General features: G+C 33.9%; 1 protein-coding gene across 1 annotated transcript; it reads left to right on the plus strand.

Annotated features, from left to right (window-relative positions):
- The first annotated feature begins 15,474 nt into the window (after positions 1-15,474).
- On the plus strand, positions 15,475-17,554 carry LOC129001984 (odorant receptor coreceptor-like). The gene is made up of 4 exons (XM_054429451.1): positions 15,475-15,563; positions 16,455-16,559; positions 16,680-16,835; positions 17,427-17,554. Exons 1-4 carry the CDS (start codon positions 15,555-15,557, stop codon positions 17,484-17,486), a joined length of 330 nt encoding a protein of 109 aa, XP_054285426.1. The 5' UTR covers positions 15,475-15,554; the 3' UTR covers positions 17,487-17,554.
- Positions 17,555-17,839: the final 285 nt, after the last annotated feature.

Consider the following 17,839-nt stretch of genomic DNA (forward strand, 5'->3'; position numbering starts at 1 on the left):
AAAAGGTTTAAAAGTTGTGCGTTTACATTCTAAAACAATCATAAAATACAGGGTATTCCATAGGACTAACAAAGTTGTCAGCCATATTGGAAAATGGCGAACATATTTTTAAAATTCGAAACCACTAAAAAAAACATCTTAAAATAAAGGGTAGTGTCCCATAAGAAGTTAACTCTATATCTCATAATAAAAAAGTTATCTATTGGTTCACTTTAGGTGAGACACCCTGTATAATAAAATGAGGCTCTGGCGTACAGCAGCAAATGCACGATATTCATTCATATGTATCCACTACAGTCTGTATATGTACTGAATGAGCTACATAACGTTAATATAATCTATATAAAGCGGCAAATTCAAATACAAAAACCATAATATACGTATTTTTTTCATTGTTGCGGTGCACAAAAAAGCCTGAGTCCTGTAAAATCAATATACTGTACTATCTATAACTACTATATGCAAACAAACTGTTAATAACTATGTATCATTTTAAAATGTAAACTATGCACCCCAAATTTTGTATCAAACATTTTGTTGTGCGACCTCGTATAAAAAATCTACAAAGAAAAGTTTCATAAGTGTTTCCGTAAAAAATATTTTTTTATGTTTATGATATTTTTTACTATGAATATTTAGGATACCATGGTAAACACTTTTTGTAGAATATCGTAACGCAAATTGATTAATAAAAGATTGCGTTATTATCCTTACCCGTTTTAAAGTTATAGCTTAATTTCTAAGAGACTGTAAATTTATCTAAAAGGGGGGGGGTAGAGGAAAGCACAAAGGGGTAGGAGTGGGGACTTTTGGGAAAATGCTCATCTCAACATGGTCTAACAGCATAGAAAAATTCAGCTTTCCCATAGTTACTTACAACATCAAACCTATATCGACTGTGGGCTACGTACCGTCCATGCGCGCCTCGGTACTACTACGAATTTTCCACGTTTACTCTTACTGAAATCAACGTAGCTCTGTTGTTTTTGCACGGATTTCTTTAAACTTGGTGTTGTTGTACTACTTGTTAGTTTTTCTAACCATAAATAGTTTGTAACATGCCCTAAACAAGCGCAATATTTCCGATATTTCATTTTTAAGTATTTTTAAATTTTATTTTTTGCAATAAATGTTGATTAGCGCCTAAAGTATAAGAGATAGAAGAAAGGTTGTAATAACCTTTTTAAAAGACAATATATTTAGGCGTAGATAGACGCTTAATTCACCTTTCTATCATTAACCGTTTGTGAGTTAGACGCGGAAACGTAAACCGATGACCCGCGCAACTTCCCCCCCTCCCCCCCGAGTTGTAACCACCCTAGAAATGCGACATCATCGATTTTTTTCATCTACTAGATGTCCCCAACAATAATCAACAGTCAAATTTTGTCAGACTTTCAGTGCATACTCAACCCGTTTAGCGCCTGGACTAGATGCCTTTATGAACACATGTTGCAACTTACAAGTCTTTTGTTTACTTTTTCCTTTGTTATTTAATTTAACCAACATGGTTACTTAGCAACCCATAAGGATAATGATAAAAAAAATGTGACTTTCAGTTTCATTTCACTACGTAATTAGATTTTTGTAGGCTGTTCTAACTGAGGTAAACTCGTTTTTAGGCCAGAATAAATAAACTATTTACAACATTTGAAGAAATTCGTCGGAGCCGTTTTCGAGATCTTTCTGCAAGCAAGCATAAATACATACATACAAGCAAACATTGCTCATTTTAGAGTATAGGATATATAAACTAGTTTGTGGCCGCCTCGTTTATATGGTCGTGTGGCTTAATTGGCAACAAATAATGCAAATTAAATAGCAATGTGGCATTTCCAAAGAGAAAAACATACTGTAAATTGGCTGTTACGTAAATATTGACGTTTACATGCATTGTTAACAAACGTATCTTATAAAGGATAATGTGATCTAGTTTAAAAGGAATATGACCTTTCTGTCATGACAGTAGCTGCTTAAATAGTATTTACTCTTACAGCCAAAATATCGTGTAGCTTTCAATAATGTTATCAACCCAGAGTGGCAATTAACACAAACTCATTATGAGGTCCGTAATATAGGCCACTGCAAATAATTTGTCAAGATAGTTACCATTTTAGGCAATGTTTTTGTGTTTGGATGTTATTAGACACGATAAGAGCACATCTGAACTTCTTCTGCAGATGAATATAACTGTTGGAGAAATATAAGCCGAATCATAAATGTCACAATGCGAGTTTGAGGATTTTGTAACTATATGAGGAAGTTAATTTTTTAGGCTGCTGCTCAGTGCACTTTAATAAAATATTTTTTAGAGATAAATTAAATTGTTTTTGTTGCTGAGAGTGGCGCTAGTAGTGATGCACAACCCTTTTTTCGTTAGTCTAATAACATTCAAAGGCACTCTGTTCAAGAAAATAACATTGCAAAATACTTCCTCTGGACAGTTAAGTAACTCTCAATAAATGTGTGTTGTTTAAAATACCCCCGCCGCAGCAAACCTGCAGACTAAGCGAATTTCCATTTGACTGATTGGATTTACACTGAAATGTCTACTTAAAAATATAACATTTTTTCACTATTTAAATAGAATTAGTTTAACAAGTACTTAGGTTTGCTGCATCAGTTAGGGTAAAACTGTTTTTGTTTTTTTTTGTAAATGTTAATAGTTAGTAAGAAATAAAAACATTTTCCAAATTTGATCAAAATATGTTCATAAACAAGCAAACTACAACAGTTTACTTATTCTCCATAAGAATAACATGGGAATTTTAAATTTACAATTTTTTGGAACTTTCTCCGTAACCATTAGGCGCATAATAACGCTTCATTATACTAAATTATTTGTTTTTTTAAGCTCTACAAAATGGTTTGGAAAGAAATTGCTAAATTTTATGTTTTTTGGGTCAAAAATGGGAAAAACCTATTTTTACCCCATAAAACCCCCCGTAAACCCCCGTTCCCATGGTCCGATCAAGCTGGATCGCGAACTCGTTCGAATAAACGTAGGTTTACACGTTTGTACCAAATTTCATCAAAATCGGATCATTTTTGTTCGAGTTATCGTGCTAACGGACACATATATATATATATATATATAAATATATAAATATATAAATATATAAATATATAAACATATAAATATATATATATATATGAATTTGAACGGATGGTGTTTTTGGCCTCTAGGGACCTCAAAACGAAAAAAAAAATCGGTCCCGCGTCCAGGTCTTACCATGAGTACTACGGTAATAGCTTATTCCCTATATGGGAAATTCGCTAATACAATTTAAAAATTAGCAGCTGTTTCATTAAAAAGTATTATCCACATGGCCAAAATGTAAACAAATCTGTGGAGGGATCTTTTAAAGGCTTCTGGGGCTGTGGGGCAGAGCCCAAGGGAATTTACTTAGTTTTTCTTTTGATAACTCATCTACAGACCAAGAACTTTCTTTGGACACCTCTACCAAGTTTCTACGCCCAGTCGTTCTCTTAAATTAGTGGAGACAAAGTTTCCAATTAAATATTTAGATTCCCCCATGTTAATCTTAGGGGAGAAAAACCCAACTTTGATGGAAGATCCAGCCCGAACTAAGATAAAAAGAAAATAAAAACACTGCAAAACTACAGATCAGGGCCATTCTTTTGACACTTTAATCATCAAAATCGGTCCAAAAATGAGGGAGGAGTTCTGTTTACAAAAATCGGCTTAGCGTATTATATATATACAGGGTTAGTAAAAAGTGTGAAGACCCCCTGTTATTTTTTCAACGGCCCATACTAGAAAAACTTAACTCGGCAAACCTTTTTGGCATGTTATGAAGTACTTTTTGGGCATAACCGCCACTTGGTCTACATCCCCAAAATGGGAGATTTTGGGGGAAACTCAAAACTTTCTAATGGAAAGACCCATCGAATGACCCCTCATTTTGAAGGTCCTGTTAAAATAAAACTAACAACGCAAACTAGAGGTTTCCATCTCAATTCAGTAAAAAATGGAAGCTGATTGAAATCTTTAGAAATCAGAAATAACTTGCAATTTTATATTCAATTGGCTGCCATATTTTACTGTGTTAAGATAGAGACCTATAGTTTGCGTTCTTAGTTTTCTTGTACTATGACCTTCAAAATGAGGGCGTCACTCAATGGGGCTTAACATTTAAAATTTTTGAGTTTCCCCCAAAATCCCCCATTTTGGGTTTGGGAACCAAGTGGCTATTAGGCTTAAAAAGTACTTCCTAACATGCCAAAAAAGTGTGTAGTGTTTAGTTTTCCTGTGAGCCGTTACAAAATTTACAGGGGGTCTCCAGACTTGGAAAGCTGTAAGTTAAATTTAACTTCTGAGAATTTCAATTGGCTGTCATGTTTTACTGGATTGAGATAGAGACCTCTAATTTGCGTTGTTAGTTTTATTTTACCAGGACCTTCAAAATGAGGGGTCACTTGATAGGTCTTCATATTGGTTATTTGAATATATAGCTTATTTGTATAGCTTATATATATCTTTATATAGCTTATTTGAACGTCAAATATATCGTGCTTTGCCAATGGCGCATGTCTGGAGCGGCATTGCATCACATTACGCATAATACTGTATCCTCAATTACAAATAAAAAATAAAAATACTTCAATACTTTTAATAGTTTTCTTTGAAATGGCGACCATACAAAGTAGGTATTTTAAACCAAGTATGAATGGAGATGAGATTATTAGAGGGCCTTTTCAAACGTTTTCTAAATTCAAAAGGGTTTATTTTGGCTCTGCATTCCAACTTCTTGGAACAAGAAATGTTTATTGTATAATTATAATTTAAAACCAGGTTGAATTTTTGCTTTTTAAAATAGGAGATCACGCTAATTCTGCAGACGGTATATTTTTTTTTGGGTTTCTTTGAGGTTTTTGGCAAAGCATTGACGCCTAGAATCATCGGTCCACCAAATAGACAGACAAAAGATTTATCTGAGACTACAAAAAAAGTTTTGTTAGATTTCTTGGTTTTATTAGTTTTATTTGACTAAAGTTCATATTTACATCAGGATGTATAAACTAGGGAAAGTAAAAATATTATAAAGATAGATGAAATATAGTGTTTTAAATATTAATGCTCTTTTAGCTTAGCTCAATACTGCCTGGAGGTACTGATAAAGTATGAATGTTGGATGAATAAACAATGATGAGAAAAATAGCACACATTTAGAAAGTTCTGATATTGCCTACTATTATATCAGTATAGCGTTAAACCCAAAAATGTTGAATACTTTGTGAGAGTTTGAGTAACATTTATTGGTAGCTTGTAAAAAACATGGCCAACCGGCTTTTAGAATCATATTTTACCTTAGTGACCTGGATGATGTATAGTGTTGCTGCTCGGCCAACAAAAAAAATTATGAAAAACAATCTAAAGATGTTTCTTGTGAACAAACTCTGGCCTGTCGCTTTCTTGTTGTTTTGGGCCCCTTTGGTTCCGATGGTAACTCTTAAAATATTCCAGAACATAAGGAACGAACAATGGGAAGACCTGCTGGATATCATGCACATGTATTTTCTAGGCTGCAACACATTATACATGTGTTATGCTGTTCAAAAAACTTGCAAGTTTTATAAGTTCGTCATGGACCATATTAAAAAGAGTTTTTATACCTTCAGCGATTTGGGCTTGAACGATTTTTCGATAATGATTGTTTTGTGGATTGTCTGTGCCATGTCGTTTACATTCTACATAGTGACAACTATCTATTACGGTGAAGTTTTGGTCCCACTTTGGATTCCGTTTGTGGACAATGACAAACCCCTGTACACATTCTTGTTCTACTTCACCTGGGCGTACGAAGGGTTGGCTGGTATATATATGTTGATTTTGTACGGGTTTTTGGGCCCATTCGTCATCGTCTCAAATATTGTAATAATCAAAGAAATAGATTACCTCATTAAAAAATTAGATGATTTTGAGTTTTGTGACTGCATAACTTATGCTAAGAAGTTATCAATAAATAAACTTTTCAAGAATTCATACATAAAAAATGATAACATTGCACTACCCTCGACTGTTAACACAATTATCAAACAAAACCAGGGCATCAAGAGGATTGATGATCCAATTTTACAAACTCTTTGTCACTCTGAGTCTGATACAAGAACATTTGTTAAAAAGTTTGTACAACATCACGAAACAGTGAGAAGGTAAGCTATATGGCCATTGTTCAGAATGAATTTCATCCTTTATTCGAGAAAGTTTTGTTCTTTTAATTTACGGGGGTATATAGTATAACACATCTACCATAGCCATAATAATGTTCTATTACCTAACCCGCCATGTTAAACTTCCCTATCCCAAGCGTGATGTATACAACTTCTTTACTTAACGAGTGATGTAAAGTTGAAAAAACTCACTCGGTGAGGTAATGAAACCCATTTAAATAACATTGAGTGGTTAACTTAAAAAATATACCTCTATGGAGCCAACGATGTTCAACGCTAGAAATCAGCTGTGCGCTTGAATTTTATTGTTATGCTTTGATGAATTTTCCTAACCTAGCTTTTGTTTGTAAACGAACGTTACTGTTAGAAGATGAGTGAAATGGATAATGAAAAATATTGTTCGTAACCTCCTGTATATTGTCGGGTCAGGTAAAATCTTGTACGTTACATCTTGTACGTTACTCGCTTCCGCTCGTTGCACAACATTCACCTGCGTGATGTAAAAACGCTCTTACTGTGTTGTAGTGTAATAGTAGTTTTCATTACTAGACTGGAAAGTGACTCATTGCGGGGAGAGATGGCATTTTCGCGCGAGGCGAAGCCGAGCGCTGGAAACGCCATCGTGCCCCGCAATGACACTTTCGAGGCGAGTATTGAACATTATTTTTCATTACGATACCGAAAACTTATAAAAACATGAAAATTTTCGTTTATTTAACTTAGTATTAAGAGAAAAAACCGAACTAATGAAAAAAAACTCAACTCTGAATTATTAATAAGTGCACGGAAAAAACTCATAACGCTAACTTTCCGTGTGTATGTACCTCGACATAAGCACGGAAACTTAACGTTATGAGTTTTTTCCGTGCACTTATTAATAATTGCATGGCCAATAGTTTGAGGAAAAACAGACTATTTTGGGTAAAAAAAAGTATCTTTATTAAATTAACTACAGAACAAGCTGATGAATAAACAAATAAAGAAAGAGACCTTTGATGATTACATAGGATCAACACGCTGATAAATCTTTATTAATGAAAATGAAAATGTATGTTAAAGTCGCAGTTTTGATTTTCACTTATGTTTAACATTTTTTGTGGTAGCTTTAGGTTTTTTCTCATTTCTGCAACATTGACTTCCGAGTGTGTTCCATCAACTTTATTATTTTCTTGAATGAAATTGCGATTTTGCACAGTATCTTCTTCTGATGAAATTCAATCGTCGATTGTAAAATATTGTTTTGAAACCAGATTCACCTCTTCATCATTGTTAGAAATGTTATTGAGTGGCAGTGAATCCAAAGAGGAATTGTTGTAATTTGAAATTGAATTAGTAATGTCTCTGATTGGAAGTAAATTCAAAGAGGAATTGTTTTGATTTGAGATTGAAGTACTTGGTTTTGAAAAAAGTTTTTTAGACACATCAATTTTTCTATTTATGGACTCCTCAATGTAACCTTCAGCAACGGTTGCACTTTTCCAGCCTCCGTGCCTCTTGAGTGTGAGTAAATCCGCTCCCCCTTCCACCAGCATTGACGCGGATGTGCGTCGAATAGCATGACCTGTGTAGGATTCAGGCTGTTCTAGCTTAAGGTACTGGGCGACCTTTTTGGGAACATCCGAAATCGTATGACTCCCGACATGTTGTGCTACGCACTTGCCTTGCCTGAAGCCAACAAAAAGTCTAGGGCTCGTCATTTTTGATGGGCGTAAAGACAAATATTTACGTACTAGCTGGCAGGGTTGATACGTACATTCATCGTCTGTAATGATGAAACTTCTGCTAGCATGTGTTTTACCATCTCTCAATGTAACCTTAATGAAACTGCCATAATCTTTTACGTCATTTATGCTAAGGCGTAATAGATCATCTCGCCTAAGGGCTCCAAAAATGCCAAACGTCAAAATTACTTTACTTAACAACCATTCTTTGTCGGGAGCGTTGATCATGAACTGAGAAATTTGATCAGATGTAAAAACATTCGCTTTTTTAGGTTTGAAACCAACAGACTTTTTCTTTAAAAATGCAACTGTTTTTGGAAATTTTAAATTTCCAAGATTTTCTTTTACTTTTAAGACATTTTTAACCATTGAATACTTGCTCCACAAGGTGCTAGGTTTCATAGTTTTCGACAGTTCTGACATATAGACTAGAAGTATGTCATCATTAACCTGGCTAGGTTTAATGTTTTCTTTTTGACACCAAGTACAAAGCTTATCGTATTCATTTTCGTATCTTAAACGCGACACATCAGGCAATAATTCGTTTGTTACACTTACCGCTCTGTTCATCAAAGTTTCAGGAATATTATCCATATTAGTACACATAGTTCAAAGAATCTATCTCAACAAACATAACCTAACTGACAATGTCAATATATAAGCGAGGAATGTGTTTTCAACAACAATACAATCAGCTGATCTGACTGCACCGCAAAATCCCATAGCGGTTACTTTCCGTGCAGTACATACACGGAAAGTTAACGTTATGTAACTTTTCCGTGCAGTAGCGGGAATTACCTATTTTCTTATCTCATTTTACGTTTAGAAAGTGTACTTTCGTGTGTAGAGTAATGAAAAAAGCTATTACTGTACCCAAACAATAGACAAAAGTAAATAACACATGATTGTAACTGTAAACAATCCTAATTTGAAAGATCCCGTTGTGTATCTCAGCTTTTTGTTAGTGATTGATTCAAATTTTAGTTGTCATAAATGGAAAAAATATGAGTGCTGCACTCTGTTGGTAAACCCTATAAGTTTTTAATGCTATTGAATATCATTGAACCAACTTGTGTAGTTCAAACAGCTGGCAAAATTCTTTAATTCACATTTTCTCGAAAATGGCCCGATTGATTTTGAAAAAAATTCAGTATGTTAGCCTATAGAGTATCCAATAGTCAATGGTTATAGTCATTTAGATTCTGAACAAATTGGTACAATCAGATTTTGGAAAAAAACCCAGTTTTGATTGATTAATGTGTTATGGTCCTTATAATTCTAAACAAAATAATGCAACCCCCATTACTGTAACAATTGCGGTTCAAAAGTTATCGCAACTGTTGTGATTTTTCCTACAAAATTGTCATAGTTACTCCCACCGCCTAGCCATGATAAAGGTTGTTGACAAGCTTATGAGAGAAAGTATGTGTCAGATTGCTGATACCGTTTATTTTTCATTTATGACAACAACCAACTAGCTACAAAAAGCTGTGACCAATGAGAATTTCTTTTTTTTTTTTAGGGGCAGTCGAACATTATGGCTATGGTAGATGTGCTCCATGTAAATTAAAAGAACCAAATTTTCTCAAACCATGTCCTCTCACATTGCAAACACAAAGCACAAGTATATAACTCTGCAATAAGCATTTTATACTTTTACACCTACCCCGTACGAAGGACGGGTGCTCATCTGCTAGTTACAAATAAAAAAAAAAGTTGTTTGACAAAAGTTTAATGTTTGTATAATGAACAAATCTAGCAAAATTAAAAATATTACAAAGATAAAATTTCATCTGTTTTAAATATTAAATGCTCCTTTAGCTCAATACTGTGTGGAGGTACTGGTAAAGTATGAATGTTGGATGAATAAACAATTATGAGAAAAATAGCACTGCTTTAAAGTTCTGATAGCTCCTACTTTTATATCAGTATAGCGTTAAACCCAACAATGTTGTATACCTTTGTAAGAGTTTAAGTATCATTTATTGGTAACTTGTAAAAAACATGGCCAACCGGCTTTTAGAATCATATTTTACCTTAGTGACCTGGATGATGTATAGTGTTGCTGCTCGGCCAACAAAAAAAATTATGAAAAACAATCTAAAGATGTTTCTTGTGAACAAACTCTGGCCTGTCGCTTTTTTGTTGTTTTGGGCCCCTTTGGTTCCGATGGTAACTCTTAAAATATTCCAGAACATAAGGAACGAACAATGGGAAGACCTGCTGGATATCATGCACATGTATTTTCTAGGCTGCAACACATTATACATGTGTTATGCTGTTCAAAAAACTTGCAAGTTTTATAAGTTCGTCATGGACCATATTAAAAAGAGTTTTTATACCTTCAGCGATTTGGGCTTGAACGATTTTTCGATAATGATTGTTTTGTGGATTGTCTGTGCCATGTCGTTTACATTCTACATAGTGACAACTATCTATTACGGTGAAGTTTTGGTCCCACTTTGGATTCCGTTTGTGGACAATGACAAACCCATGTATACATTCTTGTTCTACTTCACCTGGGCGTACGAAGGGTTGGCTGGTATATATATGTTGATTTTGTACGGGTTTCTGGGCCCATTTGTCATCGTCTCAAATATTGTAATAATCAAAGAAATAGATTACCTCATTAAAAAATTAGATGATTTTGAGTTTTGTGACTGCATAACTTATGCTAAGAAGTTATCAATAAATAAACTTTTCAAGAATTCATACATAAAAAATGATAACATTGCACTACCCTTGACTGTTAACACAATTATCAAACAAAACCAGGGCATCAAGAGGATTAATGATCCAATTTTACGAACTCTTTGTCACTCTGAGTCTGATACAAGAACATTTGTTAAAAAGTTTGTACAACATCACGAAACAGTGAGAAGGTAAGCTATATGGCCATTGTTCAGAATGAATTTCATCCTTTATTCGAGAAAGTTTTGTTTTTTTAATTTACGGGGGTATATAGTATAACACATCTACCATAGCCATAATAATGTTCTATTACCTAACCTGCCATGTTAAACTTCCCTATCCCAAGCGTGATGTATACAACTTCTTTACTTAACGAGTGATGTAAAGTTGAAAAAACTCACTCGGTGAGGTAATGAAACCCATTTAAATAACATTGAGTGGTTAACTTAAAAAATATACCTCTATGGAGCCAACGAAGTTCAACGCTAGAAATCAGCTGTGCGCTTGAATTTTATTGTTATGCATTGATGAATTTTCCAAACCTAGCTTTTGTTTGTAAACGAACGTTACTGTTAGAAGATGAGTGAAATGGATAATGAAAAATATTGTTCGTAACCTCCTGTATATTGTCGGGTCAGGTAAAATCTTGTACGTTACTCGCTTCCGCTCGTTGCACAACATTCACCTGCGTGATGTAAAAACGCTCTTACTGTGTTGTAGTGTAAATAGCTATTACTGTACCCAAACAATAGACAAAAGTAAATATAACACATGATTGTAACTGTAAACAATCCTAATTTGAAAGATCCCGTTGTGTATCTCAGCTTTTTGTTAGTGATTGATTCAAATTAGCTGTTGTCATAAATGGAAAATACCCCCGCCGCAGCAAACCTGCAGACTAAACGAATTTCCATATGTCTGATTGGATTTACACTAAAATGTCTACTTAAAAATTTAACATTTATTTCCTATTTAAATAGAATTATTTTAACAGGTACTTAGGTTTGCTGCATCAGGGAGGGTAAAACTTTTTTGTAAAATGTTAATAGTTAGTAAGAAATAAAAACATTTTCCAAATTTGATCAAAATATGTTCATAAACAAGCAAACTACAACAGTTTACTCATTCTCCATAAGAATAACATGGGAATTTAAAATTTACATTATTTTTGGAATTTTCTCCGTAACCATTAGGCGCATAGTAACACTTCAATATACTAAATTATTTGTTTTTTTAAGCTCTACAAAATGGTTTGAAAAGATTTTGCAAAATTTTATTTTTTTTGGGTCAAAAATGGGAAAAACCTATTTTTACCCCATAAAACCCCCCGTAAACCCCCGTTCCCATAGTCCGATCATGCTGGTTCGCGAACTTGTTCGAGTTTATCCCGCCTTACACCTTCAAACCAAATTTTATCAAAATCGGACAAAAATTACTTAAGTTATCGTGCGGATGGACACATATATATATATATATATCTATATATAGATATATGAAAATTTGAACGAATGGTGTTTTTGGCCTCTGGGGACATCAAAATGAAAAAGTAAATCGGTCCTGGGCCTAGGTCTTACCATGAGACCTACGGTAATAGCTACTTCCCTATAAGGAAATTCGCTAAAAATATGAGTGCTGCACTCTGTTGGTAAACACTATAAGTTTTTAATGCTATTGAATATCATTGAACCAACTTGTGTAGTTCAAACAGCTGGCAAAATTCTTTAATTCGTATTTTCTCGAAAATGACCTGATTGATTTTGATAAAAATTCAGTATGTTATAGAGTATCCAATAGTCAATGGTTATAGTCATTTAGATTCTGAACAAATTGGTACAAATTCCATTTCCGTAAAAAGTTAATGTAACTTATGTTATTTTCCCGTTAAAAAATCCCATAAAATTACAAACAATCAGATTTTGGAAAAAACCCAGTTTTGATTAAAATTAATGTGTTATGGTCCTTATAATTTTAAACATAATAATGCAACCCCCATTACTGTAACAATTGCAGTTCAAAAGTTATCGCAACTTTTGTGATTTTTCCTACAAAATTGTCATAGTTTCTCCCACCGCTTACCCATGATACAGGTTGTTGACAAGCTTATGAGAGAAAGTATGTGTCAGATTGCTGATACCGTTTATTTTTCATTTATGACAACAACCAACTAGCTACAAAAAGCTGTGAAAAATGAGAATTTCATTTTTTTTAGGGGCAGTCGAACATTATGGCTGTGGTAGATGTGCTCCATGTAAATTAAAAGAACCAAATTTTCTCAAACCATGTCCTCTCACATTGCAAACACAAAGCACAAGTATATAACTCTGCAATAAGCATTTTATACGTTTACACCTACCCCGTACGAGGGACGGGTACTCATCTGGTAGTTACAAATAAAAAAAAGTTGTTTGACAAAAGTTTAATATTTGTATAATGAACAAATCTAGCGAAATTAAAAATATTACAAAGATAAAATTTCATCTGTTTTAAATATTAAATGCTCCTTTAGCTCAATAGTGTGTGGAGGTACTGGTAAAGTATGAATGTTGGATGAATAAACAATGATGAGAAAAATAGCTCTGCTTTAAAGTTCTGATAGTTCCTACTTTTATATCAGTATAGCGTTAAACCCAACAATGTTGTATACCTTTGTAAGAGTTTAAGTAGCATTTATTGGTAACTTGTAAAAAACATGGCCAAAAGGCTTTTAGAATCATATTTTACCTTAGTGACCTGGATGATGTATAGTGTTGCTGCTCGGCCAACAAAAAAAATTATGAAAAGCAATCTAAAGATGTTTCTTGTGAACACGATCTGGCCTGTCGCTTTCTTGTTGTTTTGGGCCCCTTTGGTTCCGATGGTAACTCTTAAAATATTCCAGAACATAAGGAACGAACAATGGGAAGACCTGCTGGATATCATGCACATGTATTTTCTAGGCTGCAACACATTGTACATGTGTTATGCTGTTCAAAAAACTTGCAAAATTTATAAGATCGTCATGGACCATATTAAAACGAGTTTTTATACTATCAGTGATTTGAGCTTGAAAGATTTGTCGATAATGATTGTTTTGTGGATTGTCTTAGCCATGTCTTTTACATTCTGCGTAGCAACAACTATCTATTACGGTGAAGTTTTGGTCCCACTTTGGATTCCGTTTGTGGACAATGACAAACCCCTGTACACATTCTTGTTCTACTTCACCTGGGCGTACGAAGGGTTGGCTGGTATATATATGTTGATTTTGTACGGGTTTCTGGGCCCATTCGTCATCGTCTCAAGTATTGTAATAATCAAAGAAATAGATTACCTCATTAAAAAATTAGATGCTTTTGAGTTTTGTGACCGTAAAACTTATGCTAAGAAGTTATCAATAAATAAACTTTTCAAGAATTCATACATAAAAAATGATAACATTACACTACCCTCGACTGTTAACACAATTATCAAACAAAACCAGGGTATCAAAAGGTTTGATGATCCAATTTTACAAACTCTTTGTCACTCTGAGTATGATACAAAAATATTTGTAAAAAAGTTTGTACAACATCACGAAACAGTGAGAAGGTAAGCTATATGGTAATTTTTTCAGGATGAATTTCATTCTTTGTTTGGAAAATAGCTCAAGTTCGTTATGAAGAAGAAGTAATTATTGCTGTTGTAGTTAGTCATCAGACCATTATGTATTTTAATGACTAAAAGAATACAATAAATCTACATGTGATCCTAATTCATCCACGGTTGCAGTGGCGGTCCCAGGGAGGATGGGAGGGATGTATCCCCCCCCCCACCCCGAAATATTTTATATTTTTTTAGCTAACATAAATACTATTAGTTTGAGCATATTTTAGAGCTCAAATATGTATAAAAATGAAATCCTGGGACCGCCACTGCACTGATGAGAAGTAGGGTACACAGGAAACATTCAATGGTACACATAAGTGGTGTCTAGTACTAGTGCTGGTGTCTAGGGCAAAGTCCAACACCTCCTTCACCATCATGTGCTAAAACTCTCACGGAGGTAGACCTTGTGACCTGTGTTATAGGAATTTCCGCTCAGTGTTTGCCGTTTGGGCTCTTCCTTGCTCGTAACAAGAATATTTCCGATTCGACATTGTATACAGTGCGTTCAAACAGCCGTGGCACCTGACGGATTAGGAGACCCCATGGAAACCCTTGGAGTCTCCTAAATCCTTCACGATCTTCACCTTTATATCGATAGAACATGAAAAAATTGTCTGCATGAATTAAGATGAGTTTCGCACAAATTAGCACACGACACATAAGATACAAGAACTTTATTGTTAGTTAAATACATAATGTGGTACATTAGTATCTCCTAACTCGTCAACTAATCCTAAACATAAACATAAACATAATTTAACACAATTTAACTTCTTTGCCTTAACATATTCTAACATTCTATAATTAGTAAATTAAATTCATCTTCAGTAACTAGCCAAAATTCATCTATTGTGAACAGAGCTTATTTAAAACTTTCTTCAACTTCTTTTTAAATAAATTAAGAGGGAAATTTTTAAATTGATTTGGTAGATGGTTCCAAAGTCTTGGAGCAAAAAAAATACTTGCCAATGCTTGTCGCCTTATGTCATGCCTACTGATATGGATGTTATTTTTAGATAACATCCATATCTCTCTATCGACAATTATTCTTCATTCAAATACAAGGAAGAATAAAAGAGAGTTAAAGATTATACATTTACAATCTCATTTATCATTAGATCTGATTCAATATGTCATTAAAATCAAAGGCTTTAATTTCAGTTGCTAGATTTTCATACCTAACTTTACCAATGTTGCAAGTCTAACCATCTAAATGCAATTTTCTTTTGCAGAGTCATTCAGGAAGTCTCCAGCATTCATCGCTACACATTCCTGACTCAGTCTCTATTCACGATATTTCATTCTTGCTTTCTGGCATTCAACATGTATTACGTATGCATTAATCATTATTATTTTTTCATAAGCATAAATATTTATAAACACAAACAAGGAAAAGTTTCAACATTTTTACTCTCTATGTATATTCAAAATGATATCATTAGGTGCGGCCAAATCCCGCCTTGGGCATAAATGGCCATGGGAGTGAGAGAGTGAGTGTATGTATATTCAAAATGATAATATTGAGGAAAATTTTATGTATCACATCACCACTTACTGTTGGAATTTTTAGTGGTTATCAGGAAGTCACTGGTTCGATCCGAAGAAAAACAATAAGCTTTACGATCTGGGCAGGCTCTAGAGCCCTGGGTTGTTTTTCACATTGCTTCAGGCTAGACCTAGACGTTGTGGCATCATTTAGATAAACTCCATTGGTGATCTGGCGGGTATTTTTATACAGGACCTCAGGGACCGAAGTCCCGGGCTCTACCACTGGATCAGCTCGCTCCCCGATTTACTGAGTATGAGTCTTGAATGAATGAGTGATGCCTTAAAAATGAACGGCTGCATTGTGTGTGAAATATCGGCAACTATTTAATATCCTCGTCTGCATTAACCCAGCCGTCGCCCAAAGACCAGGACCTTCCAGCTTTAGGAATCCGTGGAAGTCTATCACAATTAAAGGATTATCTCAATTTCACCAAAATGGGTTTTATCTGATTTTTTAAAACAATTTTTATGGAAATTGTTGTGTATGTAGAAATGGACCCGATTTCTATTTTAATTTAGCTGTGGTACTCAATACGTTTAAAAATCTTTCATAGTCTCATATTATTTTATTGAATACGTTTATTCTTGTATAAACAGTTGTGTTTTACAGGTTTTAACAACATTTAGTTGCAACTTTTTATTTTCTTAAGGTGAAATAAATTATTTTTTTTCCAGACGGAACGTTTATACAAGGTGATAGCCAAATCCAGCCCACTTCTGTTTCTCTCGTACTATTTGCTATTCATTTACTGCTTGAGCGGACAAAGACTCACAGACACGGTAAATTTTACATGTAAATAAAAAAAAGTTCATACTGCTAGACCACCCCTATTTTTATACATCAATTGCCACAAAAAAGAATCTTTCCTTTGTAAAATTAACTATGGTTTTTATTTCCAGTGTGAAAAGCTGTTCTACGGACTCTGTCAGTGCAAGTGGTACAACTGTCCTCGTAGTTTCAAGATGTCTCTCTTGACAATGATACAGTTTTGCAGCCGACCTGTTAATCTCACCGGGGGAGGGATTTTTACCGCTTCGTTTGAAACATTTATGCATGTGAGGTTTTACTTAGTTAAGTTTGACTTGTTCAAAGGTTTATTGCGGAAATTTTCCATCACAACGTTAACTTCACCATCACCAACAATGAACATCAAACAAAGGTTGACTATTTCTTTTTATTTTGGTGAATTATAAATCAATTGTAAAAATTTAGAATGTTGGAGAAACTATAGATCTTTACAAAACAGACTCAAATCGTTATGAAATCACTCTGTGACTTTTCTATGTTTACCTTTTGCATATTGCTTATTGAAAATCTTAAGTTTATAACATTTGCACATTGCACTTCCATTGCTTGCTCTTTTGCTTTATGCATTGAGGTTTGATGTCTTGTAATTCGACAGTGAGTATTATTTTTATGAATTGTTTGAAATTGAAAGATAGATTGAAATGTGACTGTGATAAATGTAATTTATAATAATAATGTAGGCCTAATGTTTTAATTGAAGGAGGTCTGTTTGTAATCAATGTATTATCTTCATCTAATGACCAATCAAGTACTCGATTACTTGAATGGAGGTGTGTATTTCTAAAACGTGTTTTAGTCATAATAATATTCTTAAAATTGTTTTTTTTTTTTTGTTACAGGGTTTGCAGCAGTCAGTATCTTATATTTTACTTCTGAAGCAATTAACACCAGAGAAATAGATGCCTGGATTTATCAGTCTATTAATATGGTGGGGTTTTTAAAGTAATAAAGTGAGGATATATGGAAATTCGTCTTTAAATACACACATATTAAAATATATATTTAATTCTCAATTTCAATCAGGTTTCTTAATGACCTCTGGAATTATTGCAATGAACACAATTTGAGAGCTAAATTTGAATTCAAATAAACAAATTGTCGGGTACAGAACTCGCCTTCAAATATTAAAGGTCGCTTATGGTTTGATTCCAAGCTAGATAAATTCTTGGCCAAAAGATGTCATTAATAATAGTCCAATGATCAATTATTTATCATTGGGCTATCCATAAAATCATAATATCTAGCAAAAGGT

Source organism: Macrosteles quadrilineatus, unplaced genomic scaffold (genome assembly GCF_028750875.1).
Source record: "Macrosteles quadrilineatus isolate MER2022 unplaced genomic scaffold, UCM_ALF_1.0 Scaffold_9__3_contigs__length_116548681, whole genome shotgun sequence".
NCBI classification, from domain to species: Eukaryota; Metazoa; Arthropoda; class Insecta; order Hemiptera; family Cicadellidae; genus Macrosteles; species Macrosteles quadrilineatus.